Source organism: Conger conger, chromosome 10 (assembly GCF_963514075.1).
Source record: "Conger conger chromosome 10, fConCon1.1, whole genome shotgun sequence".
NCBI lineage: Eukaryota > Metazoa > Chordata > Actinopteri > Anguilliformes > Congridae > Conger > Conger conger.
This window is the reverse complement of record NC_083769.1, coordinates 39,198,903-39,225,305: the sequence shown is the minus strand read 5'-3', so window position 1 is coordinate 39,225,305 and position 26,403 is coordinate 39,198,903. Positions and strand designations below refer to the sequence as shown.

Below are 26,403 nucleotides of genomic sequence, written 5' to 3'. Positions count from 1 at the left end.
CCAAATAGTGGTTTTAAAAGCATCTTCACACATGGGGGTTCTGACTGGAGCAACTAGCCAATTCAAGGTTCACAGATTCAATCTTCAGCACATTGGTTCCAGCCGTACACCAACATGAACCTACCAAGCTAGCTCTCCGTGTTTTCTGAACAGTGCAAATTTCATGACGAATATCTAAAAAGTTACTTCCAGATCAGCTTTAGTTTTTGTGTGTGTGTGAAGTACATTTCCTTGCCGTTTTCATAAAAACTTGGTATGAGTCACATACTCGATCCATTTCAGCATACAGTGGCATGGTAATAGTGCTCCACTGTGACATTGTGGTGGGGAAGCTGTTGCCGATGAGACTACAAACCGGACAGGCTTATACGGCGGTGTTCAGACCATCATGAGCTAACACACGGTCTTCTGAACACAGGGAAGTTGTGCAGTTATTTGTAGTTTTCTCTATAGTTATTAGTACAAGTCACATCAAAGAGTTTTAGTGTCTGAGATAGTCAGACAACCATACGCAACCATAATCAGGAGAAAAAGTACCATTGAACAGAACAGTTAACTTCTGGTTGAAGCGGCTGCTTCCCCGTGTTCCTTTACGCGAGTGCTCACACTCCCATTCTGTACTCCACTCTCTGCACTGTTGGCACCACACAGTGGGTTTGGTACGCTAAATGGACCAAATTGGCCTTTTAAGAAATATGAATCTTGGATTCCCCCCCCCCCCCCCCCCCTTAATTAAACAACCTGGAGCATGCATAACACAGATTTAGAAAAGGTAGCATTTTTTTCACTTTTTATTTTTTTAATGATTCATTCATTCAAATGTATACATTTACTCAAATATACTCCAAATTCCATGGTGGTTTTTGCTCTTGCCATTTGCATTATTTTCTCCAACTGGTATCCTTCCTTTTCTTATAGCCCATCCTGCAACCCTCACCAGGAAAAAATGGAATATAGTCGAGTGAAAACCACTTGTATTTTTAAACACACACAAACACACTCACACACCATTGTAAACAATGAACTTTGAAAGCGTTCCTCCATCAATGCAAAAGACAAAATAATTAAAAAATATACACAACAGTCCACTTCTCCCTTCTCTTCCACAGAACAGGTTTGAAGCTCCTCTCGACAGTTAAGATATCCTGTCACCCAGAGAGCAATGGATGAAAACCCTCCATTTATTTTTATTTATTTTCCTGTGGAGACAGTGGTGGGAGGTAAAAATGTTTATTTTTAGCTAATTGTTATAATGACCATAATCATAGTCAGGTGTCTATCTGCTTTTGAAGTCAAATTTCTTTGAAGAAACGTTTTTTGCAGGAGAAAAGGCCAGAGATGAACGGGTTTAGAATGTCTTAGCATTCCAGTCTCTTCCATCTCCCCCCATTTCCTCCATTTTGAGCCAGAGCACACAGCCAAGAGTGGGTTAAACAGAAACCTCATCAGTTCTGTGTTCAGGCTGGACCGGATTAGTGTCTCTTACTGCCCCTTTCTCTCTATCTCTCTCTCTCTCTCTCTCTCTCTCCACTATCTCTTGGCGCGTACAAAATACAAGGCGTTGGTTTTGGGGTAGTACTTCACGTTCTGCTTCTTGTCCATCAAACCCCCGAAAATGATCAGCTCCCCTCTTCCCTGGACCACTGTGTGCAGGCTGGTCTCGGGGGGGCCCACCACGGCCATGCCCCCCCCGGCCCCGGCCCCGGCCCCCGCTGCCGCGGCGCTGCTGAAGACCTTCCAGGAGACGAGGCGTCGGTCGCGGGCCTGCGACAGGTCCAGCACGTACATCTGCATGGGCTTGCAGTTCAGCGACTGGTACAGGGGCTTCCCCACGTTCAGGCTCTGCGGGGGGTGGTGCCCCAGGCGCCGCGCGATTGGAGGGATGGAGTGTCCGTCAGCCGCCGCCTGCCCGGGAGGGGGCGGGCTGCCGGACGAAGAGGGAGAGGGCGTGGCCCCGCCCGTGGCCCCGCCCGTGGCCCCGCCCGTGGCTCCGGCTGCCTGGGCGTGAGACGTGGAGGAAGAGGGCAGGGATGACGATGATGATGATGACGAGGAGGTAACGAGTGCTTTGACCGCCTCCAGGCCCCTGCGGAGGGCGGCAGGGGAGACTGCCCCGGGGGGGGTGTGTGGGGAGCCCGGGGGGGTGTGGAGGCCGTTAGCGCTCGCCTGCTCAGGGGCAGCGACCGTGGAGGAGGGGGAGGAGTCCCAGCAGGGGGGGTGTGGCCGCGGGGCCGGGGGGGAGGCGGCTTGGCCGGGGCTGGTGCGGGGAGAGGGGGAGGACCCGTTGTGTAAAGGGAGGGTGGGTAAGGGCGGGCTGGGAGACTGCTGCTGAGAAGAGGAGGGGCTGGCCTCTCTGGCGCCCCCTCTGGCTGAGGGCCGCGGGCGCAGCGTTCCCCAGCGGCCGTTGACGCAGGGCGCTTCCTCGTACGTCCCCGGGACCGCCCCTGCCCCCGCCCCGCTCCGCACAGGCGAATGAGAGCGCAGGGAGGGCTGGTCGGGGGCGAGGGGCGGAGAGCTGGCGCTGATGGGGGAAGGTCGAGAGTTCAGGCTGGGGCTCAGGGGGGCATGGCCGGAGGGCGCCTGGGAGAAAACCACCACACACTGGCCCACCTGCAGGAAGAGAGCGAGCTGGTTACCCAAGGTGCAGAGCGCGTTTTAAACCGAAACCACACTAGACTAAACTTGAGCCAATCCCCACCTGGAGCAATGTGGGGTTAAGGGCCTTGCTCAAGGGCCCCAACAGCTGATCTTATTGTGGCTACACTGGGGCTTGAAGCACCAACCTTCCAGGTCATAGTCAAGCAGGTCCTACGAGGCAACAGGCTGCACTTCACACCTCTTCAATGGAGAAAGTGACAGACTAAAGGGGGAAAGGGGAATTTAAGGGATACACCCTGCAGACGTACCCTGCAGGCGGGGTGACACCACAGCTCCGGAGCTCCGTGCTCCTCGTTCTCCACCCGCAGCTGTTGCCATGACCACGGGGCAACGGCCATGTGCAGGAGCCAGGCGTCCTTCAACAGCTGGGATATGAAGAGAGGAACGGATATTTACATTCACACAGTTGGATGCATACTGAAGCAGTTCAGGTTAAGTACGTTCCTGAAGTCTAGGGTCCTACCTGGGGATCAAACCTGCAACCTTCTTACAAAAATATTATCATCATTTTAAATTTTGCATCGAAAATTTGCTTTACAGCCAAATAAAATTAGAATTTTGCAAAAGAACATCAGGTTGATCACACATACTCACTCAATCTTGATGCAAATGAAAGGTTTTGTGACCCAAAAAAACCCCCCAAAAAACCCACCCAAAAAAACCTAAGCCAACCGAGGGTAGTGTAATCAGTTACGAGGTCTCATCAGGTTATTCACTTCATCACTTTAACAGACATGCATTCAGCCCCACGCACAGTCTCACACACATTCAGCCCCACGCACAGTCTCACACACATTCAGCCCCACGCACAGTCTCACACACATTCAGCCCCACGCACAGTCTCACACACATTCAGACGCTACTCACAGCATTGGGACCCCCACAGCCACCTAGAATCAGCAATGTCTTGTCATCGAGGACAATCTGGGAGAGAAGCAGAGAAATGTTCCAGATGAATATAAATGCAGAGAAGAGGAGAAACAGAAGAGAGAATGCATCCAGAGCTTACCTATCACAAGTTCTTTCCATTAACTGGCACTCTGGCACTCTGGCACTCTGGCACTCTGGCACTCTGGCACTCTGGCACTCTGGCACTCTGGCACTCTGGCACTCTGGCACTCTGGCACTCTGGCACTCTGGCACTCTGGCACACACAATGACCCTTACCTGTGACTGACCTCCCCGCGGGTGGGGGGCGGTTCCGGTGATGGGGGGTTTGGACCAGGACCAGTGCTCCAGATCCAGCACCCAGACCTCATTACTCCTGACCAGGGAGGAGCGAGGGAAACGGGACACAGGACAGAACGAGTAGGCAGAGAAAGTAAGTAATGTTATACTCAGATAGGGCACTGATCAATTTACCAAAAAAGGAAATGCAGCTGATCTGAAAGCAGTTTTAATTCCAACCGGCTTTAAAGACACTGAGCGTCCTGTACAGGGGTCCTCCCAGGTTGTGTGCCAAAACACTAGCTGTTGTTGCAGTGATGCCCCTGGCATTGAATAATGCCGATGTCTGTGCCGACTATGACCAGCACATCCCGTGCTCATGGAATACTGCCCTTCTAGTTTAACACTGACTACTTCCAACAAATCCCCGGTCGGATTTCCTGCTACGGTACCATTGGACGTAGCAGGCCGCTGTCGGATCAGTTTGTCTATGGTTTCATTTGACATTATTTCCTGTTGTCCGAGTGGGAGCAACTATAAATCCTTTGCAAAATTGGAACTTACATTTGCCGTGCTCCAAGGGAGCCCCCAAAAACGACCATCTTACTGCCGATGACTGATGAGGAGTGTCCGGCCATGGGAGGGGGCCCGTGGGTGGTCACTACACAATTCCACCTGCGATGGCAAGACAGAGGGGTGGAGAAAAGAAAAGAGAGATGTGGGGGCATGAAACAAAGTCAAAGATGCATTTAATCTGTTTATACAGGGGAGGTTGACTGAGCACACATGGTCATTGACAACAATGTCCTGTCATACGTCTCCACTCACCAGTTCTTGGATGGCGAATAGGTGTGGATCTCATCGAAGAACCTCTCCGGTTGGTGCAAGGGGTAGGGGCTGGGGCGGGTCCAACCCCCAAAAAGAACCAGCAGGTCCCGGTACACCACCAGGGTAGCCCCAGCCTTTGGAGAGGGGTACGAACCTGGTGGGACAATGGTGGGACAATGTTGGGACGGGGGGGTAGCCAATATGTTCAGCAAGTACAGATACACACACACACACACACACACACACACACACACACACACACACACACACACACACACACACACACACACATATATATATGAAACCAAGACAACGCGAGCAGACGGGTGTTAAGGGGAGCGTGTTGTCTGCACCTGATGCCAGAGGCCGGATCCACTCTTTGCTGTTGAGGTCGAGCCTCCACAGGTCATTGAAAGCAGCGTTGCAGCTGCTCTGTGTGCAGCCACCAAACACGTACATGGACTGGTTGGAGTCATAGTAACATGCACCTACACAACACAAAACACTGAGTCACTATTACCTCATCACAGACTTGTCATCAAATCTACTATTCCCTAATTTAACCAGTACATAAGAATATCATATACACTGATACTACAATTAAGGACAGCTGATGAAATATAAACTCACTGAGCAATTTATTAGGACACCTACTTATTCATGCAATTGTCGAATCAGCCAATCATGTGGCAGCAGTGCAATGTATAAAATCATGCAGATACAGGTCAGGAGCTTCAGTTAATGTGTCAAACCACTAAGTGGATAGGCTACAGCAGCAGAAGACCACTAAGTCTAAAAAATAAATCTAATAAATACCTAAAGTGCTCACTGAGTGTACACCAATTATTCTAGTCATGTCACTAGGAAACTTCAGAATGAGAAGACTGGTGAGGGAAGGCTGAGCCACTGACTGTGTGAGAAGCGCTGTGTGATGGGGGTCCCAGGGTAGGGGTAGGTCCGACTCTCCCACTGAATATTGCCTTCCTGAACAGCCTTCAGGAACCCGTGGTAGCACTGATGTGCAACTCCTGTGGGGGAGACCATTTACAGTTAAAAAAATCGGCTGACCATGTCCGCATGAGACGTTCTTCAAAATTCTTCAACTTGTCAAAGCTTTTCTCACAGAAACAGATTAAAGAAATACAAAGAAAGGTACTCAAATGTCAAAATGCGTCAAAAGCTCAGAGGTCGAGTGATAAACAATGCCTTACTGGGTGTGTCCCCAATACTGAAAAAATCCTCCTATACGGAGGACGTATAATCCTCCTTTTCTCGGGGAGGAAACGAGTGGAGGAAAGGAGCATACTTTTTTTTTTTTTTTTTTTTTGGATGCACCCCCATCGAGTCAATATTGATTAATTGAAACGCCATGGCTTACCTTTAATGAGGCGATACCACTGTTTGCACACCAGGGCGGCGGTCTTGTGCTCCTGGTATGGGGACAGGAAGGACAGGATGTACTCGAGCACCTCCTCGGGCAGTTCTCCCATGGTGCGCTCGCTCGCTGTCGCGCGCTCCCCTCCCCGCGGCTCCGCCCGCTCGTGCTCCATGGCCAACTGTCCCGGCCCCGCTGCACCCTCTTCTGTATCCATGGCAATGAAGCTGTCATCCTCACTGTCTGAGGAGCTGGACATCCTGGCTGCCAGCGCGGGCAACAGGAAAAAGGGAGCAAGACAAAAAGACAGGTAAATAAGAATTCGGGAACCATCAATAATCACTTCTTTCTCCACATGGGGAAAAATGGTGATGATGATGATGACGATGAGGTTTGCTCAGTTAAAAACACCTAGTAAATAATGGGGGACACAGCAATGGTTCCCAATGCTGCTCCTGGAAATCTACCGTCCTGTAGGTTTTCACTCCTATCCTAAACTCACACCTCATTCAACAGCTGTTAATTAGTAGAATCAAGTGTAAAAACCTACAGGACAGTAGATCTCCAGGAACAGGGTTGGGAATCTCTGGGGTAGAACCTTAAACCTTCATAAATAAAAAAAATAACAAGTGGACCTGTCATAGCAGTAATTATATACACAGAAAGTTAACAAAGTATGTTTTTGCACAATAAAGTGACAAAAATAAAAGTGCATGGTCCATATGCTCTTTGACACTGAAAGGCCTAATTAGCCATTTCCTCCGGGAAAACGCCTGCGCTGCTTGAATGACATTAGCATAAAGCTCACGAGTGGTCTCGAAAGGAAAAGGAAGGAAAGCAGGTGGAGGTGAGCGTACTTTAGAATCGCTCAGGCAATACAACGTTACTGAAGCCGAGACAATAAAAGAACAGGTTAGATGTGCAGTGACTTTGCATCACAGGCCAGTTTCTGTTGCCAAAGAAAGGCAGGAGCCCAGCCAAATGAACAGCGATTACTTATTCTGACTTCTGCAGCTCATTTGCACACTGTGGTAAAGTTCCATTAATATTCCCAGATAAAAATTGTGACCTACAAAATAAATTAGAGGGCCCCCCCCCCCCCAAAGGCAAATAAGTGGCTCTTTCATCCAGAGTGCCAGGGACATGACACCAAATGTGATAAATGATATAATAAAAGCAATGTAACACCTATGTGCCGATTCAATGCCTCAATGTAAATTCTCTCTCCTTTCACCCTTTAATACCACTTTACTACCTTCCCCCAATCACACAATCTTTTTGACCATCTGTGCTGCTGCATCACAACCACCTCTTCAATACTTGCACAAATCTTTGAATATATGTGCACTTGAGGATGCAAATGTAATCATTCCTAGACGAAGCATGAGAATTTTGCATGATGCACGGTTTGGAGGGGGGGGGGGGGGCGTAAAGTTGATGTCATCCCTGCGGAGTGTCCACTTAAAGGTGTGACTAAATGAAAATACGTTCGTACGAAAACACGAATAGGAACTACTAGTTCACTCTTCAGTTCCTCTAATGCTTATAGTTAAACTATCGCTAACCAACATAGAAAGTAACATTCCCGGATGGCAAGTGACTCCGGACCGGATCTGTGTCGGCCCCGACCGACTTCGGGCCAAAATCGGGGAGGATCCGACCAGGAGACGCTTGCTGTTTGAGTTGTTATGAGGGAGCCAGAAAAATACATTGAATCGTCATCGTCTTTTCTGAAGAATAGCTCATGTTAGAACAGCTCGAATGAACTAAGTCAACATTAAGTGCTTGAGGCGATGAATAACTAGCGTTCCCCATGACGCCACAAGAGTTAGCCAACTTGTGCAATGTCAGCTAGCTAGCTTCGGCGTATTGAAAGGTGCATCATGCATTGACCCAACAGTGTCTATTAGTTAGTTAATTAGTTAGCTAACTGCGTTAGATAATGTCGTTAATTAATAGTATTGGTCATAGGCAACCAAGCAGGCTGGTGCGACAGCTGGCGAGCTGGCTTGATAACTTGTTACATTGTGATAGCTAGAGCTAGATAGCAGCACCTAGCTTGTTAGGTTGATAATACTTAGGTAACCTAGCTTTTAACGTAGCTAATGAACGTGGCCACCAAGCGAACGAACCAGCCAAGCCGAGTTCAACATAGAAGAGAGCAAACCCGGTAACTTAGCCGACAATTTAGAGAAGAATAGATGCAATCTGTTAACTGCCTAGCTTACAGTTAGCCAATGAACCCAATTTCACCTAGCTAGCTTGTACTCGTACTCCCAAAACACATTACTCTCACCTCGCCCCTGTCCCCGATTGCGATGCTTTATCCCGGCCTCCCTGCGAATTCCAGTAGCGCCCACTCGTAAGTCCAAGATGCAGAAACGCCGTCGTCTCTTTCTCGCTGGCAGCAACACTACCCCAACTCCCCTTGGCCCCACTACAGATGGGCAATTTCCAACTAGACTAGCAAGCTAAGCTACGTAACTTAGCTAGCTAGCTAGCTATCTGCCGGTGTACAGCGCAGCGGCAGCTAGGATTGAGGGGGTCTTATCACTCATCGATCATCGAACTGTTTGCTGAAGGTCTCTTTCCTGTCCCTGATCTCTATGCCCTATTGAACTGTATCTATTCTTACCTCTCGTTTGCGTCTTTTCTATGTCTTTCTTTCCTACTTATGCCTTGATACCGTTCACCAGTGTCCACACAGACGCCATCTTCCTTGCAAGCGGCATCACCATTCCCAGTAACTACGGGAGCGCGCACGTAACGTATAAAAAGAGGAGGAATAAAAGAAGTTGAAGAGCTTCTGGTGATAGGCGCGCCTTTCCGTGTCTATCACCAGAACCCGAGTGAACTGATATTAATACTATTGAAAGACTAGATATGTCAGGTTCTTCCTCAAATGTTCTTCTTCAAATGTCCTTGTCCTCTCAATTAAATACCTCACGTAAATGATACACATGCCTGCCTATATTATGCCTACCGTATATTAACATTCAATCATGTGATGCTCTTATTGATTGCCTGATCCAATCTAAAATGCCCTTTCTTACCAGAGCGATTGGCTTTACATGCCTAACACCACCTTACAATCTAAAAGCACAAACTCTCCGGCAAAACGAAAGGCGTCACAGTGATCCTACAACACTGTTCTCCTGATCAGGAATCTTTTTTCATAAACTGCAAACCCTTCTGCTCCCCCCGTGAGTTTGTTTCATTCATACTAGTTGGTGTTTACATTCCACCGCAGGCTAACGTGCAGGAGGCACAGCGCATGCTCGCCGATCAGATGCTGTGTGTGGAGCGGACAAACCCGGACTCTTTAGTTATTGTCCTCGGCGACTTTAACACAGGAAACGTCAGCCATGAACTCCCTAAATACAAACAGTTTATTAAATGTCCGACCAGAGAGAAGAACATTCTGGATCACTGTTACACCACAGCAAGCAGTGCTTATCATGCCGTCCCCCGCGCTGCACTGGGACACTCTGACCACGTCATGGTCCACCTGATTCCTGCATACAGGCAGAAATTAAAGCTCTCTAAACCTGTTGTGAGGACATCAAAGAAGTGGACCAGTGAAGCTGTGGAGGATCTTCAGGCATGTTTGGACTGCACTGACTGGGATGTTTTCAGGACTGCTACCAACAATCTAGATGAGTACACAGAGGCGGTGACTTCCTACATCAGCTTCTTTAAGGACAGCTGTGTACCATCACGCACCAGGGTGGGTTACAACAACGACAAACCCTGGTTCACAGCAAAACTCAGACAGTTAAGGTCAGAGAAGGAAGAGGCATTTAGGAGTGGGGACAGAGTCATGTTTAAAGTGGCCAAGTACAATTTTAGCAAGGAGGTGCGAGAAGCTAAACGACTGTACTCAGAGAAGCTGCAACACCAGTTCTCAGCCAATGACTGTTTCTGTCTGGAAAGGGTTCAGACAGATCACTAACTACAAAACAAAAACCCTCTACTGTCACTTTGAAGGTCAATGGGACAGTCCTGACACCATCCCCCATGACAGCAGCCACCAGCTCCAACTCCAGCCCCCCTCCTCCCCCACCTCCTCCATCACAGCAGGTGCCTGGGCCACTCCACAGCTACTCACTTCAGCGACACCTCTGTCCTTACTGGAAAGAGATGTCAACAGGATCTTCAAGAGGCAGAACCCCCGCAAAGCAGTCGGGCCTGACTCTGTCTCTCCATCCACTCTGAAGCACTGTGCTGATCAGCTATCCGGTGTTCACAGACATTTTTAACATCTCACTGGAGACTTGCCATGTACCAGATTGCTTCAAGACCTCCACCATCATCCCAGTCCACAAAAAGCCTCTGTGGTGATGCCAAAGACAATGATGGTGCACTTCTACACTGCCATAATTGAGTCCATCCTCACCTCCTCCATCACCATCTGGTATGCTGCTGCCACTGCCAAGGACAAGGGCAGACTGCAGCATATCATCCGCTCTGCAGAAAAGGTGATTGGCTGCAATCTGCCATCTCTTCAGGACCTGTACGCCTCCAGGACTCCAGATTGCTTCAAGACCTCCACCATCATCCCAGTCCCCAAAAAACCTCTGTGGTGATGAAGTCTTTTGAGCGCCTTATGCTGTCCCACCTCCAACAGCTGCACTTCCAGTCACCAGTCTGTCAAGCTCCTGAAGTTCGCGGATGACACCACCCTTATTGGACTCATCTCTGGTGGGGATGAGTCCGCCTACAGGTGGGAGATTGACCATCTGATGACCTGGTGCACTTAGAACAACTTGGAGCTCAATGCTGTGAAGACAGTGGAGATGGTTGTAGACTTCAGAAAGAACCCAGCCCCACCCACCCCCATCACCTTGAGAGACTCCCCTGTCAACATTGTGGAGTCATGCCGCTTTCTGGGAACCATCAGGACCAAAACCTCTCGCCACAAAAACAGTTTCTACCCATCTGCAGCTGGCCTCATCAACAAGGCCCGGGGGACCCCCCACTGTCACAGAACCCTTACACCAGACACGTTACTCCCTGTGATTAACGTCAACAAGGCCCGGGTCTCCCCATTGTCACTGACTATATCCCGCCCCCATAGACTTTAGATTTTGCACTTTAATAATACTTCACATACCCCGTTTCAGTATCATCTTGTATTGTAAATATTTATTTTTATTTTTTATTTATATTTACATTCCATTTACATTTTATATCTATGTTTCTATTTTTAGTATTATTCTTTATGTGGTCTGCATGCATCCACTAACCAGAGAAAATTCCTTGTATGTGAAAACTTCTTGGCGAATAAAGTGATTCTGATTCTGATTCTGATTCTGATTATGTTAATTTTCCTCCCTGCAAATCCTGCTACCACTTCTCTCGCCAATTTCTCCACAAGTGCGGAAACACCCTCTCCTCTGTTGCTCGTAAAGGGCTCTGGCCTCGTTTTTAGATTTAATTCGCAGGGCTGCCAAAAAGGTGCCTAATTTCCCGTTTCAGAAGTTCCATGGAAAAACTTGGGGCTGAGCTACAGAGCTTTCCAAAAGTAATAGTGATGGTAGAGGGAAATTTACCATTTTGGGCTTTTTCAAAGATTCATCTGAGACGAAAGTACGGACAATCAGCCTTTTGTCTGGACCAAGTTCACTTAGTGGAAGGTTGATGGTTCAAGCCCCAGTGAAGAAACAAAAACATCCCACATTGCCACAGGGAGAATTGGCCCTTGCTTAGTCTAATCAAATATAAATTGCTTTGGACAAAAGCATCAGCTTTTTGTGATGACATTTCAAGGTATTTACATGTATGCAACGATTTGTCACATGTCACCAGCTACACCCATTACCAATCACCTGCAATTTATATGCACTTATTAGGTATTTAATAGACTTATTTTTGAGACTTCTGCTGCTGTTATGATGTGTTGTGTATTCAGAGATGCTCTTCTGCATACCACTGTTGTAATGTGTGGTAATTTGTGTTACTGTTACCTTCCTGTCAGCTTTGACCAGTCTGGAGTCTTTCATTAACTTCTGTCCGTTTCTGTCTGAACTGCTGCTCACTTTTTTTGTTTGTTTTTTGCACCATTTTTTGCAAACACTAGAGACTAGTGTGCATGAAAATCCCAGGAGATCAGCAGTTTCTGAGGTACTCAAACCACCAACAATCATTCCACAGTCAAAGTCACTTAGATTATATTTTTTTCCCCATTCTGACAGTTGATTTGAACATCAACTGAAGCTGACCCGCATCTACGTGACGTGAAATGCACGCTCAAATGGATTTAAATCAGGTGACTGACTTAGCCAGTCCAAAACTGTCCACTTTTTCCCATCGATGAATGCCATAGTTGCCAAGGCATTGTCTGGCCAATGAGGTTGGAAGAATTTATTTGTACATAAACCAGAATAAAATCAGTCTGTACACTTCTGAATGCATCCTACTGCTGCCATCCTCTGTTACATTAGCAATACAGACACAATCAGCCTGTTCCAGAAGCAGCCATTCATGCAAAAGCCATGACACTACTCTTCCATATTTCACAGGGGGGGGCTTTGGATCATGAGCTGTTCCTCTTTTTCTCCACACTATTGGCTATTACACTATTTCCACTGCTTTGGCAAAAGTTTGTTTCGTCCTTACAATAGCGATGCAGTTAGCATCCAAAACAGCAGGTGGCGGCAATAAAAGTTTTGTATGTATATTAATAGCCAATAGCTGGTAGACCAAGAATTCGTTCCTGGAGTGTGTGTGGGAGATTGGAACATGGAAGATGAGGAGGTTACGGAGAACTGGGAGGAAGCAGCAGACAGCGGGGTAAGAAAACGATTGGGTAAACCGTTTTTCCAAAACATCCTTGACGGTCTCTTGGTAGCTTTCTGTTAGAACAGGGGATTTGTTTGAACTGTGCGATAGGATCGAAGACACGACGAAGTCCAGCCCATTGCATTGCCATGTTGTACACGACAAGGCGCAGAGCAAGTAGGCCACAACTTAAAGGGACAGAGGCCTGGGGTTGTGTTGGGGGTGGGATACGGAGGGAGGGAGCGCGAGGAATGGTATGGAATGTAGCTAGCTAGCTTACTAAATAGCTTCCATCCAGCCAGAGAGTTCATGATATCTGATTAGCCGACCCAGTCACTACAGCGGAACTGACAAATTAAGAGGCCAAGTTTAATTTTACTAAAACTTATAGCTCGTCCGAAAGTTGCCGATTATCCAAGTAGCAAAAGAAATGGCTAGTTAGCCATTAGCTCAGTATTTCGCTAAAACGTCTAGCTAAAGCAAATTTTAGCTGGCCTAACGACTAACTAGCTAGCTAGTTGGCTTACAGAGCTTCCTACGCCTGCTACGCCTGTTACTTAAACGAGTGATTTTGCCAACATAGTGTCTGTATACGGCAAAATCACCATAACTTGATTGTTAATTTTATGGCGAACTACTCTTGCCAGCTGCGATGACGTTTGTGGTTTTTTAGTTGGCTAGCTGGGGAGCTACCTAGCTAATGTTAAACCCAAGCTAGGGTAAAACGTTACCGCATTAGCGGCATTAGAACTTGGCTAACTAACGTTAGCTAGGCTAGCTAACTCGATAACGTCTCAATGAATGACACTGTTCATAACGTCAATGCTATTTGCTAAACAGTAAGTTAGCTACCTAACTTCTGAAGTCGATCGTCAACGCAACTGCAAGTAATGTTAGCTAACGTTAGCTAACGCAAGAGTACGCTGAGAACTAGCTGCTAACTAGGCGACTGTCTCGCTTGTGCACTTATCAGCTTGTGAGCCGTCCCATTAATTAATATTTTTGGCTGAATTGCAGGTTGTATATTGTCTGTCCTGTTGGTTAGCTAACTAGTAACCCGCTATCCATGCGATGCTTGAAGTTTGCCACTGAAGCTAGGCAATGCTACAGCTAAGTTAGCCCTTTTAGAAAGTGAGCTTTGGATAGTGAGTTTTTATTTCTATTTCGGTTCTACGCCTTGCTAGCCTTCGGCATTTTGAGACTTCAGGCGCTGACCATAACGTGATAGAAATATGGACATTGTAAGTCATATTGGCATTTCAACTTGCACTGTAATGCAATTTGGCCTGCTATACTGGTAGATTGAGGAGTGAATTTGTCACTACTGGGCCTTATCGCTGCAAGAATGTGGAAAAGTGGCAGTGTGTTATGCAGTAATTGGCATGTCTTTTAGATGGATGTCCAGTATCAGCCCAGTGAGAGAATTGAAGGGTGTTCTAATTGACAAACTGATTTTGCTTCCTCCTCCAGTGTGCCATTCAGTCTCTCCAGTATTCAATCTGCTAAACAAAAATAACTTTGAAACTGAATACCCCCCCCCCCCCCCCCCCCCCCCCCTTGGGTTACCCCTCCTCCTGCCTGTGTGGCCCATGAAAACTTTATTTATAAAAACAATAAAACCAGTTTTACCCGTTAATAAAATCTAGATTTGGAAGTCATTTACATTAAGCAGGCTAGGATTTGAAATTTGAAGCCTCTCATCTTTACAAGTGGCTTACACACTGTCAATAGTGGCCTCTGCCCGCTGAGGCTTATGTTGGCGTATTTGCTGGGCAATAACACTTCATTTTCTATATGCAGGAAATGGAAAGAAGACTGGAGGAGAAACTGAGGATCAGCCAGAAAGAGAAGTGAGTGATGATCAAACCTACAACCTCGCGGCCATTTTTGGTCATGCTGTTCGTGTTCGATAGCTGTTCCGCCTGTTCGCTCTAGTGTTAAAGAACATGTCACTCCAGTGTACAGTAGAACAGCTGTTAAAATAAATTTTAAAGAGTATCACTGTCCTGTTTAACAACAAAGATCAATTAGAAATATGTACAAATACAAAACCTTGGCCAGTGGAAATTTGTGTGACTGCAGAGAGACAAAATTTACTTGAACACTGAATTAAAGAAATTAGAGGCATTCCATTACATTATTGGCATTTGGCAGACGCTCTTATCCAGAGCGATGTACAACAAAGTGCATATCCATAACCAGGGATAAGTTCGCTGAAAGACCCTAGAGGGAAGTACAATTTCAACTGCGGACAACATTCCTTGTCAATTGAACTCTGTGAAGATTATGGTCAGCCTAAAAGGCCAAAACATTGAAACCTGGTGACACATTTTGAAGGAGCAGGAACTGTTGATGAGTTGTGTGGTTGTTGAAACTAAGGCTGACTCCTGCAGAATGTCGGGTGGCGGTTCTGGACGATCTCCGTTGAGGACGGCTATCGTGATCCAGGATGACTCCCTCCCCGCCGCCCCGCCACCCCAGATACGCATCCTGAAGCGGCCCTCCAGCAATGGCTCCCTGGGGTCCCCGCTGGCCCCGGCCCGGCCCCTCCCGCAGGTGAAGTCCCTTGCTCAGCGAGAGGCGGAATACGCAGAGGCCCGCAGAAGGATTTTGGGCAGCGCCAGCCCTGAAGACTCGCCCCAGGACAGGCCCAACACGGACAGGTAAAGACCCGTTCACCTGCCGGCACCGCTAGATGCACTGCAGACCTCGGTCAGATATGTAATTGTTTTGGATTCAAATATGTTTCTGTGCCTGGTTGATCTTGCCTGGTGTAATTGAGCTATCCAAGAGGACCAGAAGGTGTGGTTCTCACTTTTTGAAAGAATTTTATAGCTTCTAATACACCAGACAAGCTCATTAAAGCATAGATTATTATTTGAATCTGAAACAATTTTGACCCTGGTCTGATACACTGATACACTCACCTTAGTAACACTGACACAGGGGGATTCAGTGGACTTGAAGTTCACATGTAACCTTAGTGTTAAAAGTTGTTGCAGACTGTGTAATTAAGTGATGTCTGTTATATTAAACCGTCATCATTTTTTATTCATTTAGTGGTATAATGTGTATAATTCTGTTCTGAGGAAGTGGTGAAATGCATCCTGCAGTAATTATCCTTTTGGCAGTCAAATTCTTTAGATTGCTCACCTCCATTTGTACCAATACTTTCTAATGACTGTGCCCAACAATTAGTTGTCATTTTACCCCAGGGAGGCACTAGGTGGTAATATTTGTTTCAGTTTTTGACAGCACACTCTGAATATTGTGCTCTGCAATCATTTGCAAAAAATAAAAAATAAACGTGTGACTCATGGTTTCCACCATTTTTGTATCTACGGTATGTTGCGAAACTTATTAAAATCAGAAATGTATGAGTCATTCACCGAAGCTACACTTTGTGGTATCCATAGCCTCTGCATACACCACGGGCCACAATGAAACCTGCTGTCTTAGTCTCAAAGACCTTTACAAACTCTCATGACCTCTGTTCCCAATGGGCTTTCAGCATAATTAGTCTTCAGCCAATCATTGTGACTTGCACCAGAGACTTGCAAATTTGATGCAAAAGATGTTTTCAGCTGGTTTGTTTACCCCAATGTTTGGCTGGCCTGCAAACGGAGCTGTACTAAGGCACAGATATTTTTCTTCTGATGTAAACAACTGTCAGGCCAGTGGGCATGCTAGATGCAAAGCATTGTTCACAGACGCATTGTCGTGCATTCATGCTGGCTCATTTTCACTTTTCCTTGTCTTGACCACGTCAGGCCAACGCGAGTGAGCGGCCCCCAGGCCTCGGAGGATTCCCGCTCAAACAATCACGTGATCCGCCAGCCGGCTGGTCCAGACGGTACACAAGGCTTCCGCCAGCGCAGATAGAGGGGGGGCGCATCCTGCCTGGGGGGGGAGGAGAGAAGGTGGGGTGATGGGTGGATGTCAAAGAGGGGTGGAAATTCGAAACCCGATCAAAATGGCGGTATCGATTGATTTGGAGAGGGGAGATGTAGAACAAGTGTGCATGCGTTTTCTCTTCTCTTCCCCCCCCCCCATCTCCCCCCCTGCCACAGTGTGGTAGCAAGGTTAGGGCAGGATGCTAATTACAGGGGAAGGGAGGCAAGGAGTGTGGGGGAACAAACCTCCCCCCTCCACCCCCTCGATCAACACTGTGATGAGGACATTACTTGTTTAGGACACGGTTCACTGTGATATCCCCTTTAAGACACCTGCCCCATGCAAATTCCCCATTACCCCACCCTCCTCCTCACCTGCCCCCCCACTCCCACTGTGACTGGCACCCTGTTGCTGGGAGACAACCTTTTGGCCGGGGACATGACCGACCAATCCCAGGACAGCCTTGGATAACTCTGGGAAGAAGGCTGAAAGACTTGAGTGTGTAAGAGGGTGGAGTTTGGAAGCAGTTGAAGAGTGCTGGAGTGCATCATTGGATCAGAGAAACTGAGAGGTGACAGACAGGCACTCTTATTGGATGAGAGCGCTGCACTGGGTGCTGGCTTCTCCCAGCAATAATACAAATAATATCATTAATGATAATCATCCCTTCCTGCACTGTATACCTGACAGTGTTTTAAACGTGTTTTTTTTTTTTTCTTTTTTTTTTGTATTTTAATTTCAAGTTTTTGGTGACTTTGCTAAATACACTTGTAGTTTTTAAATTGGGAGTGGGAGAGTTGAGATGGTAAGCTGAAAACAGTTGTTGGATTTCTGTACAGTTCTCTTGTTTACGGTTTTGGCTTTTTTTATTATTATTTTGCCTTCCCTGTGTCTTCCTGTCCTGATTTCTATTTATAAACAACATGAATTAAAACCGTAAAATGGAATGACAGTATAGTGACAAACAAATCAGTTAGTCGAGTGAATTCAGTTTTAAAGCGGTGTTTTTTTTATTTTGTTTTATTTTTTGGGGGGGTTGTGATTTAAGGAAAAGTATTTTAATTCAAATCAGCCACAACAGGAAATGGATGTTTGAAAGAAAGCTCATCCTGTAAAGAAGCGGTACTTGAGGGAACCATTCGGTCAGACGTGGCCAGAAAGCGATTTTCTCTGGGTATTGCTTTTTTTGGTGTATTTAGAGACTTAATGAAGATATGACGATATCCTCCATACTACTCGTTTTCATACGTCAGCAGCCAACAGCATCCGCCATCCGTTCCGATGTGCATTACTAATAGGACCTCAGGTGCATGTGATGGAGATTGAAGGTGATCTGTAGTAAGTGAGAAACTTGCATGGGAATGGCAGATTTAGAAAGTTATCTTCATTCTCTGATACAGGTTGAAAATTATGGGCACGTTCTAGGAGATTGTTGAAATGATTATTTTTTAAAGTATACACATTTTGTAGTGGGTCACAGAGTTATTGGACCCAGTGGAAAGGAGAACTGTCCCACTCCTGTGGAGAAGGACAGGACTGGGTGGAGATTATACAGGGCCCCCCCCCCTACGGTTTGTGTGTGAATCATAGTTTGTTTTGAGACCAATGTCTTGACTCTGTTTAATGAATTGTGCTGGAACCGACATGGATTGTAAGCGTTTCACACAGATGTGTATTTTTCTTTCTTGCATTCGGGCTCCCCAGATTCCCGCCAGAGGGTGCTGTGATTTTGAACGGCCATTTTTTTGTAGATCTCCACCCCTCATCTCTTTACATGTATCGAATGATTTACTCCCTTTGTTGGTGATGTGTGAGTGTTCACCCGGCAGCCTGGTCTGAGACCCTCTGGGGCTGCCTGGGAACTCTGAAAATGGCCCTGAACTCACAGCTGCCCAGGCGAGCGTTAAAGGTGGTCAGTGTTGGTTTCACCCCCGAGGAAGAACACAAAATCAGTCTGTAAATACTTTCAAAGATGCCCATTTAATAAAAACTGATTTTTAAAAAAATATTAAAAATGGTAAACCTTTTTATTTCTCTTATATTAAATGTTCTGTGTGTGACTACATTTGTGATTATTTGCATGATATGAAGAGATCACATTGAACTCACTTGGATAGTCATTCTAATGATTCTAATTTTGTTAAATCTTTGTGTTAGGGAATAACCAATTGGGCTTTCATACTTAATTAAATTGGTGGGGGGGAGGGGAGAATGAAATTCACATTTGCTGAGGTATACATGCAATGTTCAGTGACTTTCAGTGCTCAATAACTACTGACCATTAAATGTTTTAATTCCCCTGACCTGGAGGATGCTGTTCCCGAGATGAGACGGGCTAAAGAATCCAAATCAGTAATTCAAAAATAAAATGTAACATGTCTTGTAGAGCAGTTACCACATTAACACAAAAAAATGTGACTACAAAACAATGTGGTGAATAATTGCAAATAAGCAAAATTGAATACATTCACGGCTCAGCAGGACCCCTTCAAATGAGTAGACAGCTGTGGCCTGTTATTGGTTGAAGATGCATCTCCATGGAGACAGATTAAAGCTGTGGTGTTTGTGAAGTGCATTTCCTCTCCGTGTCTGGAAAAGAACAGCTCTGTCAGACTGCAGCAATGCCAAGTGTGAAAGAAACGGACACAGTTTCTGTTTCCCTCCAGCTTGGTCTAATTTTACCCCAATTCCTGGGTCGTTATGAAACTGCTGTTTTCTAGAACATTTCCATGGAGCGCACTGATTTACTCATTCGTTGGTTCAGTATGTGTAAAGACATTTCTGAATAAACCTGCTCACTTTTAATAAAGGCATTGGGGGGGTAAATTTCTATTTTTAGTGAAATTCTAGGTCCTACTTGTCCTACTTATTCACAATACGTACGAGAATGAAAATCATGGGGAAGCGAATTCTCGCCCCCCCGCCCACCGTTCCTCTATCAGGCGTCTCAGACTTCCTGGAGGGAAATGGTCTGCTGCTTTTTTATGACTTTCTTTAAATCATCAGCCAATTTGGGCCTTAGGGACTCCTTAGGCAGTCAATGACTTAAATGAACCACTGTTAAGTGCAGGAGCAAATCAAAGCCAACAGACACAGTCGCCCACCAGGATTTGAGTTTGAGATTTCTGCTCTCTAAGTTGGGCTGAAACACCCACTACCAGGGTCCTATGGAGGGTGCATTCCTGCTGCTAATTCCAGGTGAGTGGATACGTTCAGCAGGGCTGTTGCTTCCTGTTGCTTTTCATTACCATTACGGTGTCTCTTCAGTTACACATCTGAAACATAATGATCCCACTCCAGTATGCACATTTATTCAAATGCACAAATTTGATGTAAAACTTTATTTGTAGTAAAATCTGACAAAACTTTTTGTGTACATTACAGTAAGTTTGTGGACTGTCTTCATAAAGTATTTATAGCTGTCTGATATTTATTCAGCATAATTCCTTACAAAGCAAAGCGCCAAGCCAAGTCAATTTAAGTCTGAAGGGTAAATATGATCAAGCAAACACAGAAGGAAAACCATAATTAAACAATGTCTGGTCAGTGTGTAGAAAATCTGTATTGCGGACACATTTTACACATAACACATAGAAGTGGATACTATGCCACTTCCATATAGTTGTGTCAAATTCATAAAAATTTATTCAAAACCCTTAAAGTATTGTATATTCCCCAGGTCATGGCTTTCTCCGACTCAGTAACATGTAAAATGAACATGCTAATGACATGATATCCCCTTACAATGAGTAGTTCAGACGAAGAGATCACCTGTACTTTAAAGACAATTGAAAAAACCTACATAATGTTCTTTAGATCATAGTGGACTTAAATGCAGGAAAGCACTGGGAAGCATCAGGGGACATAACACTACCTAGGCACTCATTGAATGTAAACCTTTATCCATCATAGTGCAATGGCAAACTTTCTTTATAGCACTACAAGCAAACTATGTGTGTGCGCTAAATGCTGTGATTTACAAATGAATGGCCAAGTCATGTTTAGTTTTCAGGCAATATATTGCCGAGATGCAGCATCGGTTAAATCAGAAATATGCACAAATCACTAACATACAATAAATACAGAGTTTTCTGTCTGCTGTGCTTCTGTTGCAGAACAGGTTAGCCAGAGGGGCTAAGGATACAAGATTCTGGCTCATTCAAATATATTAACTATATTTTTCTTTACTCTGTTTGTGCTATTTTTTCTAAATGTTTATATGGGCTGATTTTACAAGTTTATCCAGTTGTAAATTACATTTCTGTTATGAAATGTGCATGTTGCTTTCCTGGCTTTAGTTTGCAGTTAGTTGTTAACCTGTAGTGGCTTCAGTGAACCCAGCCTGGGACTCAATGTTCTCAATTGTTCGCCTTAAGAATGACCAGGAAAAATACAGCATGAAGAAAAATCCATTCATACAGTTCATGTGAAGCTGAATGACTGGTGCTTAATGTCAGTGACGTGCGGCCACTAAAATATACATTTAGATATGAGTATAATATATATTTCTATACACTTGAGTTGGAGGAAGGTGGAGAAGAGAGACAGAAGATTGAAATATATGGAGAGTGGGGCTGTGTTCTGGGAGAGAGGAGTAAAGTGAGAGGCAGGGGTTTGAGGACTGGATTCTGATGCACAGGTCTCATCTCTCTCTACCTCCTGCAGCCTTAACAGCTTCTGCAGCTCTTCAGGCAGCTCCTACCCATAATTCCACACTGCCCAGTCAAGGCAACTACGCCACATCGAGAAAACTGGTCACGGCAAAAGTCAGCTGCAGAGAGAATACAGTGGACAATAAATGCACAGTATATACATTCAGTGATCACTTTGAGGTAGACCTGTACACCAGCTTGTGAATGCAAATATCATCAAAATCATCAGCCAATCATGTCAAAGCAACTACATGCATAAAAGCATGCAGACATGGTCAAGAGATTCAGTTGTTTTTCAGACCAAATGTCAGAATGGGAAAGAAATGTGATCTAAGTGACTTTGGCCATGGAATGTTTGTTGGTGCCAGACAGGGTGGACTGAGTATCTCTGAGCATCCAGTGAGCAGCAGTTCTGCGGGCAGAACGCCTTTTAATGAGAGAGGCCAGAGGAGAAGGACCAGACTGGTGGAAGGTGACAGTAACGCAAATAACCACACATTACAACAGTGGTCTGCAGACAAGCAGCTCTGAACCCACAGCACATCAAACCTCTAAGTGGATAGGCTACAGCAGCAGGAGACTTAAGTCTAAAAAATAAGTCTAATAAATACCTAATGAGGTGCTCACTGACACACACTCAGTGAGCACTTTATTAGGTATTTCTTAGACTAATTTCTTAGACACAGTGGGCTCCAGAAGTAGTGTAGCCACCTTGAAATCTGAGCTGTGTGCATATACATGTACACGCACTTGCAATAACCAATGTTGGCAAATGTGAAGGTATGGGATGAGCGGCCTTATAGGGCTGTGCTTCCAGTCCTGGGGACCCATGTGTTCCAACCACAAAAACAACCCAAGAACAAGCTGTTCATTTTTCTCAATTACACTTTTTCTTTTTTTAATACTACGAACAATAAAATCCCACATTCACATTGAGCCTTTTGTGCAACACTACAAAGGATGACATAAAAATAAAAATAAAAATAAAAAATAAAAATAAAAATTTTAAAACATTTTGTGACTGATCAAATCTAAGGCCGGGATGAATCAATAGCATGATAATTAAATAACTTAAACTCAACCCTACTTGAGCAAGAGGCTATAGCAAATACAATACCAGCATACGCAGGAGTTTGAGAACCCCTGATATCAGGCACCTCAACTCACCCCGGAGCAGCTCTTCATGTGCGCACACCATCCGCACACACACCTCCTTGTTCACCACATACACTCTGCGTAGGCTGAAAAAGACAGAGACGGTAGGGAGGTATTTCCGTAAAGATTAAACAAAAGGTGAAGGCAAAACCGTAACTGAAGCCAAAAGCAATAAGAATGAAAAGGAGTTGCACTGAGGCCTCCTTTTGACCCACAATTACTCATGTATAGGAATTATGCCAGTTAGTACCAGCCCCAGGCAGAAGCTCTTAAGCGGAACGTTAGTAACTGTGGTTCAGCCTTGCATGTACAACATCACATTAAGGCTTGGACGCTTGTTGGGTGCAATGTTCCACTCTTGCCAGCTGGTCATTGTTACCACATGGGTTTTTATTTCACATACACACGCACTCATCAATTGCACACACAAAAGTGCATGCACACGCTCACACACACACACACAAACACACACACACACACACACACACACACACACAAGAAAGCTGGTGGAAAACCTTTTCTGTCTTACCTGTAGAAGCAAAGACTCTTCAGGCATTGTCTGCAGGGTTTATGAACCGAGTAGAGTCTGGTGCAGGGATACTGCTCCTCTCGACAATCTGCACAACAAAACAACAACTGAGGAATACTCTTCAGCACCTCAGTGCACCCACAAACATGTTCTGCCCAATCTCTTACTCACCAAGGGGTCCAGGTTCAGTCGGTTCTGTTTGAAACTCAATCTCTGAAAACCAAAATGGAGGCATTAATTAATACCAATTTCCTCACAGATCGTCTATCGTTTTACTACAGTGACTTCATCTTAAAAATATATATATGCGCTGAACGGGTCGCAGTCATACCAGTAGGAGAAGGGTCGAGCTGTGGTTCTAAAATGACCTGCTGCTGGACTGAAGAATCCAGCGCTGGAATATCTGAGATCAAGAAAAATAGCATTAATAAAATCGAATTGCATTAAAAAAAGTTTAAAATCTGTTTTAAAAACTAGCTGTATATTGATTAAAGGACAGATATGCACACAAACAGCAGATTAAAGGTACAAGAACAACACTGAGGTGAACAGTGGATGCACTTAGGGAAGGAGTGTTTGTCCAATATGCTGTGTGTTAAGTGGACGGCTCATTCTCGACTCACCCACGGGTTGTTGGTTGAGGAAATCTTCTGTGACATCAAGCTGCTGTGCAAAGAGTAGGACTGTGGGGGTAAAACAGACCATCGCATTGGCACTATGTATGCTGAGGGACAGTGCAAGCTTCCACGACTTCTTTTCGGTCATCCATTGTACTACATTCCACTGCACTGCTGCCATTTAGCAGGCACTCTTATCCAGATTGACTTGCACAGCTTTAGCATTTAAATTTTTTTTGCATTCCATCCGTTCACGCAACTGAATATATACTGACGCCATTCAGGTTAATTACTTTGCTCAAGGGTACAACAGCTGTGTCCCAGTTGGGAATCAAACTTGTAACCGTTCACTCACCCACCATTAGATTACATGGCCACAATGCCAGACGAGAATGCAATTAAGGAAAATGCTAGCTCTTGCGAGTGTATTGTCGCAAAGACATTTGTTTTCTGAGAACTTATCCAATACATCAGCGAATTCATCAATACAGGAATTTCATTCTTTCTGGCACTGTCGCACTGTGTCCTTCAAGGCTCAGGGCATATGACCGTTCAGCTAACAGCAGACTACACTTAGTGATCTGCAGTGCAATTTCATTTGGGATCAAAGGAAGCAGTCACCAGGAAACGGGCACGCAAGGACACGATAATTAACCCGCTTCATGCGTGATTGTTGTTTACGCACAGCGCGCCGTGTGTTGTGTCGCCATACTGACCGGGAACAGAGAGCAGAATTAGACAGCTGGTCCTCATGGTTACACTGTGGAGGTAGACTGGCCCCAAAGCTGAGGGACTGCTGGAACAAGGGCAAGAGAGGGTCAAGCAAAAATACTGTTCCTGCAAAGTTGTGACCCAGGATTACAAAAACAGCATATATTCATTTGCAGACAAGCCATGCCAGTCCCCTTTAACCTTAGCTCTCTAGCTCCCAGATCATGTTCCTCAATTTCCTTCTTTCTCCTCACTTGATCCCACTGTCCCCCCTGGCCTCCCCTGACTTGCAACATTCGTATAAAAAAGGACACTCTAGCAGAAGACTGTGGCACGTTTGTCTACCTCAACAAATCCCTCACCATTTTCCTTCCCCTACTGCACTAAGACATAAATGAACAGAGAAAGACATAATTTCCAAGAAAGAAACCATAAGTTTGAGGTTTTCTAGGCTGACTTCATCGCAGCATTAATACATATCACAGGCCAGAGGGATGAGGGGGGGGGGGGGGGGGGGGGGGTGAGATGAAAAACCTACAAAAAGTTTTTCATCATCTTAGTCTCAAATGAGCCACAAGATTAAATAGATTTGCACAAGAAAAAAAGACAGTCTGCCCAGAGGCACTTGATAGGAGTAATTACAAACACATCATGTTTCGGTTAATTAGTACCGTACAAAAAAAAGAAGAAAAAAAGTAGTCTACTTCATTTCCGCAATGCAGAAGTTCAAATCCCATCACACCAAGTATGAAGGTTGCTGATTTTATCTTTATCAACAATTAAGGTTGGAAGAAATATGCAAAAAAAAATACGCACGAAGCTCAGGACTGATGATAAAAACAAACAAACGAGCAATAAAGACCCACCCATGTATCAATATATTCTGAAATGTGGCACATTAACTGCTATGTTGACCGGGCTACATGCAGGAGCACGGTCAAGTTTATTTTCTTTTTTCCCCGTTTTCAGCGCGCTTCATTAAAATGTGTCGACGAGTGCCTTTCAATGCATATAGCCTATACGCATTCCTCGTGTGCATCACACCGGCTATAGGAGACCTCTATTTTTACAGCACACATCTGGGAACTATTACACCCCCCCTTCCAATGCAATGGGACCGCTGAACAAAGCGCACCCACGCTAAAACAAAGAAAAGCATGATTTATCTGTAGTGATCAAAGAAAATGTTCAAATGAAGAAGCGATTTAAAATATTTAAGACACGAACAATGGAACACAGCACGTTAGCAACATCCAAAAAGATATAGCTTCGTACATATCCCAAACCGTCTCAAAACTCATTTCACTCCTCCAGTTGCTCGCTACATCCACTCCGTAATATTGTTATTGCTTGAGCAGTATTCCAACCCCCTAGGTCCGAGCACGGACCCCCCACCTTTTAAATGAAACAAAAAAATCTCATAATCTGACTAGTCTGGAGACGGTACATGAAAGTACATGAAAGCTATACTCAGACAATTACTGGCGACAAAAAATGACTTTGGAGCAGGTTCTGAGTCACTTCACACAAAAAAAAAAAAAAACGCATTAGCCCACAAATCAAAGGGAAATACACCAAATACGTTATCAAAGTAAACTAGGACAATGCATTTAATAACGTTACCAAACATTAGCACAAAAGCAGTTTGCTGTTACACTAAATTAGAAGTCAACGAGCATCTTCCTACTGGCAACCCAGGTTTTTAAAGTAAAATCCTCATCGCAACAAATTGCCACATGCAGTAATCACACAACCCTTCTTTGACAAGGCTAGTACACCTTGATACCTAAAAGTAATTGGAAAATGATAACATTTCTTAGACACACTTCTCCAGTTCTCACCGGCAATCAGCCAATCTCAATATTTCCAGCGTTACCTCTTGTGCATACAAATCCCGGTTCCCTCTCAGCCGATTTTTGGAACTACAGGACGTCTGTATGCAACACCGATTGACACAGCGCGACAATGTGTCGCCCCGCCCCGGCCCTTTCCCTCCCTCCCTCCAGCCTTGTTCCTCCAGTAGGTCCAGGCGTTCAC

At 45.3% G+C, this 26,403-nt stretch overlaps 3 protein-coding genes across 8 annotated transcripts; 1 reads left to right on the top strand and 2 right to left on the bottom strand.

Annotated features, from left to right (window-relative positions):
* Positions 1-773: 773 nt before the first annotated feature.
* LOC133138803 (F-box only protein 42-like) lies at positions 774-8,964 on the bottom strand. Of its 3 annotated transcripts, none has more exons than XM_061257851.1 (10): positions 8,325-8,964; positions 6,032-6,288; positions 5,565-5,681; positions 5,007-5,141; positions 4,654-4,807; positions 4,390-4,500; positions 3,826-3,922; positions 3,526-3,582; positions 2,907-3,023; positions 774-2,610 (listed from the first exon to the last, which is right to left on the bottom strand). In XM_061257851.1, the coding sequence occupies exons 2-10, from the start codon at positions 6,285-6,287 to the stop codon at positions 1,531-1,533; spliced, it is 2,124 nt and encodes a 707-aa protein (XP_061113835.1). In that variant the 5' UTR covers position 6,288; positions 8,325-8,964; the 3' UTR covers positions 774-1,530. The 3 variants fall into 3 exon arrangements, with proteins under 3 accessions (XP_061113835.1, XP_061113833.1, XP_061113834.1); XM_061257849.1 differs by having other exon boundaries at positions 6,032-6,292; positions 8,325-8,963; XM_061257850.1 differs by having other exon boundaries at positions 6,032-6,292; positions 8,664-8,963.
* A 3,764-nt stretch (positions 8,965-12,728) lies between these two features.
* szrd1 (SUZ RNA binding domain containing 1) lies at positions 12,729-18,702 on the top strand. Its single transcript, XM_061257657.1, has 4 exons — positions 12,729-12,820; positions 14,609-14,658; positions 15,202-15,471; positions 16,579-18,702. Exons 1-4 carry the CDS (start codon positions 12,770-12,772, stop codon positions 16,688-16,690), a joined length of 483 nt encoding a protein of 160 aa, XP_061113641.1. The 5' UTR covers positions 12,729-12,769; the 3' UTR covers positions 16,691-18,702.
* Positions 18,703-21,126: 2,424 nt separating this feature from the next.
* On the bottom strand, positions 21,127-26,316 carry LOC133139111 (microfibrillar-associated protein 2-like). Of its 4 annotated transcripts, none has more exons than XM_061258420.1 (8): positions 26,243-26,316; positions 24,372-24,451; positions 23,662-23,721; positions 23,370-23,441; positions 23,210-23,251; positions 23,039-23,126; positions 22,522-22,595; positions 21,127-21,473 (listed from the first exon to the last, which is right to left on the bottom strand). In XM_061258420.1, the coding sequence occupies exons 1-8, from the start codon at positions 26,251-26,253 to the stop codon at positions 21,370-21,372; spliced, it is 531 nt and encodes a 176-aa protein (XP_061114404.1). In that variant the 5' UTR covers positions 26,254-26,316; the 3' UTR covers positions 21,127-21,369. The 4 variants fall into 4 exon arrangements, with proteins under 4 accessions (XP_061114404.1, XP_061114406.1, XP_061114405.1 ...); XM_061258422.1 differs by having other exon boundaries at positions 24,372-24,448; positions 26,208-26,288; XM_061258421.1 differs by having other exon boundaries at positions 24,372-24,448; positions 26,243-26,271.
* Positions 26,317-26,403: the final 87 nt, after the last annotated feature.

Bases quoted from the DNA above. Each gene is read 5' to 3' on its own strand.
- LOC133138803 (XM_061257851.1), bottom strand. From the start codon at position 6,287: ATGTCCAGCTCCTCAGACAGTGAGGATGACAGCTTCATTGCCATGGAT. The intron at 3,024-3,525 runs GTGAGTAGCGTC...TTCATATCCCAG, and splicing joins GCTGTGGGGGTCCCAATGCT to CTGTTGAAGGACGCCTGGCT. The intron at 2,611-2,906 runs GTACGTCTGCAG...CTCTTCCTGCAG, and splicing joins GGTGTCACCCCGCCTGCAGG to GTGGGCCAGTGTGTGGTGGT.
- szrd1 (XM_061257657.1), top strand. From the start codon at position 12,770: ATGGAAGATGAGGAGGTTACGGAGAACTGGGAGGAAGCAGCAGACAGC. The intron at 14,659-15,201 runs GTGAGTGATGAT...TGACTCCTGCAG, and splicing joins AGGATCAGCCAGAAAGAGAA to AATGTCGGGTGGCGGTTCTG. The intron at 15,472-16,578 runs GTAAAGACCCGT...TGACCACGTCAG, and splicing joins GACAGGCCCAACACGGACAG to GCCAACGCGAGTGAGCGGCC.
- LOC133139111 (XM_061258419.1), bottom strand. From the start codon at position 25,667: ATGAGTTTTGAGACGGTTTGGGATAT. The intron at 23,722-24,371 runs GTCAGTATGGCG...TTACCCCCACAG, and splicing joins AATTCTGCTCTCTGTTCCCG to TCCTACTCTTTGCACAGCAG. The intron at 22,596-23,038 runs GTAAGACAGAAA...TGTCTTTTTCAG, and splicing joins AAGAGTCTTTGCTTCTACAG to CCTACGCAGAGTGTATGTGG.